This window comes from Salmo salar, chromosome ssa26 (assembly GCF_905237065.1).
Source record: "Salmo salar chromosome ssa26, Ssal_v3.1, whole genome shotgun sequence".
NCBI classification, from domain to species: Eukaryota; Metazoa; Chordata; class Actinopteri; order Salmoniformes; family Salmonidae; genus Salmo; species Salmo salar.
In genome coordinates this window covers 55,311,487-55,313,902 of record NC_059467.1, presented here as the reverse complement: position 1 = coordinate 55,313,902, position 2,416 = coordinate 55,311,487, and the positions used below count along the sequence as shown (strand labels likewise).

General features: G+C 48.6%; 1 protein-coding gene across 1 annotated transcript in view; it reads right to left on the bottom strand.

Moving 5' to 3' along the window:
• Window positions 1-220: 220 nt before the first annotated feature.
• LOC106588061 (uncharacterized) overlaps window positions 221-2,416 on the bottom strand; it is a 54,325-nt gene continuing 52,129 nt past the window's right edge. Inside the window, exon 10 of the mRNA XM_045708327.1 lies at window positions 221-368. Coding sequence (XP_045564283.1) covers window positions 221-368 — 148 coding nt within the window. The remainder of the gene's footprint in view (window positions 369-2,416) is intronic.

The following is a 2,416-nucleotide window of genomic DNA, read 5'->3' as shown; positions in this document are numbered from 1 at the left end:
TGTAGTAGTAGTTTAGTAGTAATGCAGTAGTGTAGTAGTAATGTAGTAGTAGTTTAGTAGTAATGCAGTAGTGTAGTAGTAATGTAGTAGTAATGTAGTAGTAATGTATTATTAGTGTAGTAGTAATGTAGTAGTAGTTTAGTAATAATGCAGTAGTGTAGTAGTAATATTGTAGTAGTTTAGTAGTAATGCAGTAGTGTAGTAGTAATGTAGTAGTAGTTTAGTAATAATGCAGTAGTGTAGCAGTACTCACCCTGGTCTTCTTGTATATCTTGTTCTTGAGGTAGCTGAAGGTTCGGCTAACCTTGGTCCCACTCTTCCCCTCGAAGTCCGTCCTCAGGGGACCCGCAATGTCCTCCTCAGATATACTGACACACACACACACACACACACACACACACACACACACACACACACACACACACACACACACACACACACACACACACACACATACAAAAGGGTTTTCTAATAATCAATTAGCCTTTTTAAAATGATAAACGTGGATTAGCTAACACAACGTGCCATTGGAACACAGGAGTGATGGTTGCTGATAATGGGCCTCTGTACGCCTATGTAGATATTCCATTAAAAACTCAACTGTTTCCAGCTACAATAGTCATTTACAACATTAACAATGTCCACACTGTATTTCTGATCAATTTGATGTTATTTTAATGGGCAAAAAATGTGTTTTTCTTTCAGAAACAAGAACATTTCTAAGTCACTCCAAACTTTTGAACTGTAGTATGTATATATATATATATATACTGTATATATATACACACGCAGAGAGAAGGAACACCACCAGTAATATATATATATGTGTATGTATATACACAGACATACACACAGACATACACACACCTTTGGTATTACCATCCTTGTGGGGAGCTAAAATGGATTTCTATTCTATTTTCCCTCATTTCTAACCCCAACCCTAAACCTAACCCCTAACCCCTAACCCCAACCCTAAACCTAACCCCTAACCCCTAACCCCAAACCCCTAACCCCAACCCTAACCCCTAACCCCTAACCCCAAACCCCTAACCCCAACCCTAACCCCTAACCCCAACCCTAAACCTAACCCCCAACCCCTAACCCCAAACCTAACCCCTAACCCCTAACCCCAAACCCCTAACCCCAACCCTAACCCCTAACCCCAACCCTAAACCTAACCCCTAACCCCTAACCCCAAACCTAACCCCTAACCCCTAACCCCAAACCTAAACCTAACCCCCTAACCCCAACCCCTAACCCCTAAACCCAACCCTAAACCTAACCCCAACCCCTAACCCCTAACCCCAACCCTAAACCTAACCCCAACCCCAACCCTAAACCTAACCAACCAACCCCAACCCCAACCCCAACCCTAAACCAACCCCAACCCCTAACCCCAAACCTAACCTTTAACCCCAACCCCTAACCCCAACCCTAACCCCAACCCCAAACCCCAAACCCAACCCCCAACCCCCAACCCCTAACCCCAACCCTAAACCTAACCCCCCAACCCCCTAACCCCAAACCTAACCCTAACCCTCACCCCTAACCCCAACCCCTAACCCCAACCCCCAACCCCTAACCCCAACCCTAACCTAACCCCCAACCCCCAACCCCTAACCCCAACCCTAAACCCAACCCCCCAACCCCAACCCCTAACCCCTAACCCCTAACCCCTAACCCCCAACCCCCAACCCCTAAATAGAACTTGTCCTCATGGGGACGCCCTTGTGTCACGAGATTACACCCCACACACACTACACCCCACACACACTACACCCCACACACACTACACCCCACACACACACTACACCCCACACACACTACACCCCACACACACACTACACCCCACACACACTACACCCCACACACACACTACACCCCACACACACACTACACCCCACACACACTACACCCCACACACACACTACACCCCACACACACACTACACCCCACACACACACTACACCCCACACACACTACACCCCACACACACACTACACCCCACACACACTACACCCCACACACACACTACACCCCACACACACTACACCCCACACACACACCACACCCCAAACACACTACACCCCACACACACACTACACCCCACACACACACCACACCCCACACACACTACACCCCACACACACACTACACCCCACACACACACTACACCCCACACACACACTACACCCCACACACACACTACACCCCACACACACACTACACCACACACACACTACACCCCACACGCACACTACACCCCACACACACACTACACCCCACACACACACACTACACCCCCACACACACTACACCCCACACACACACTACACCCCACACACACACTACACCCCACACACACTACACCCCACACACACACCACACACCACACACACCACACCCCACACACACA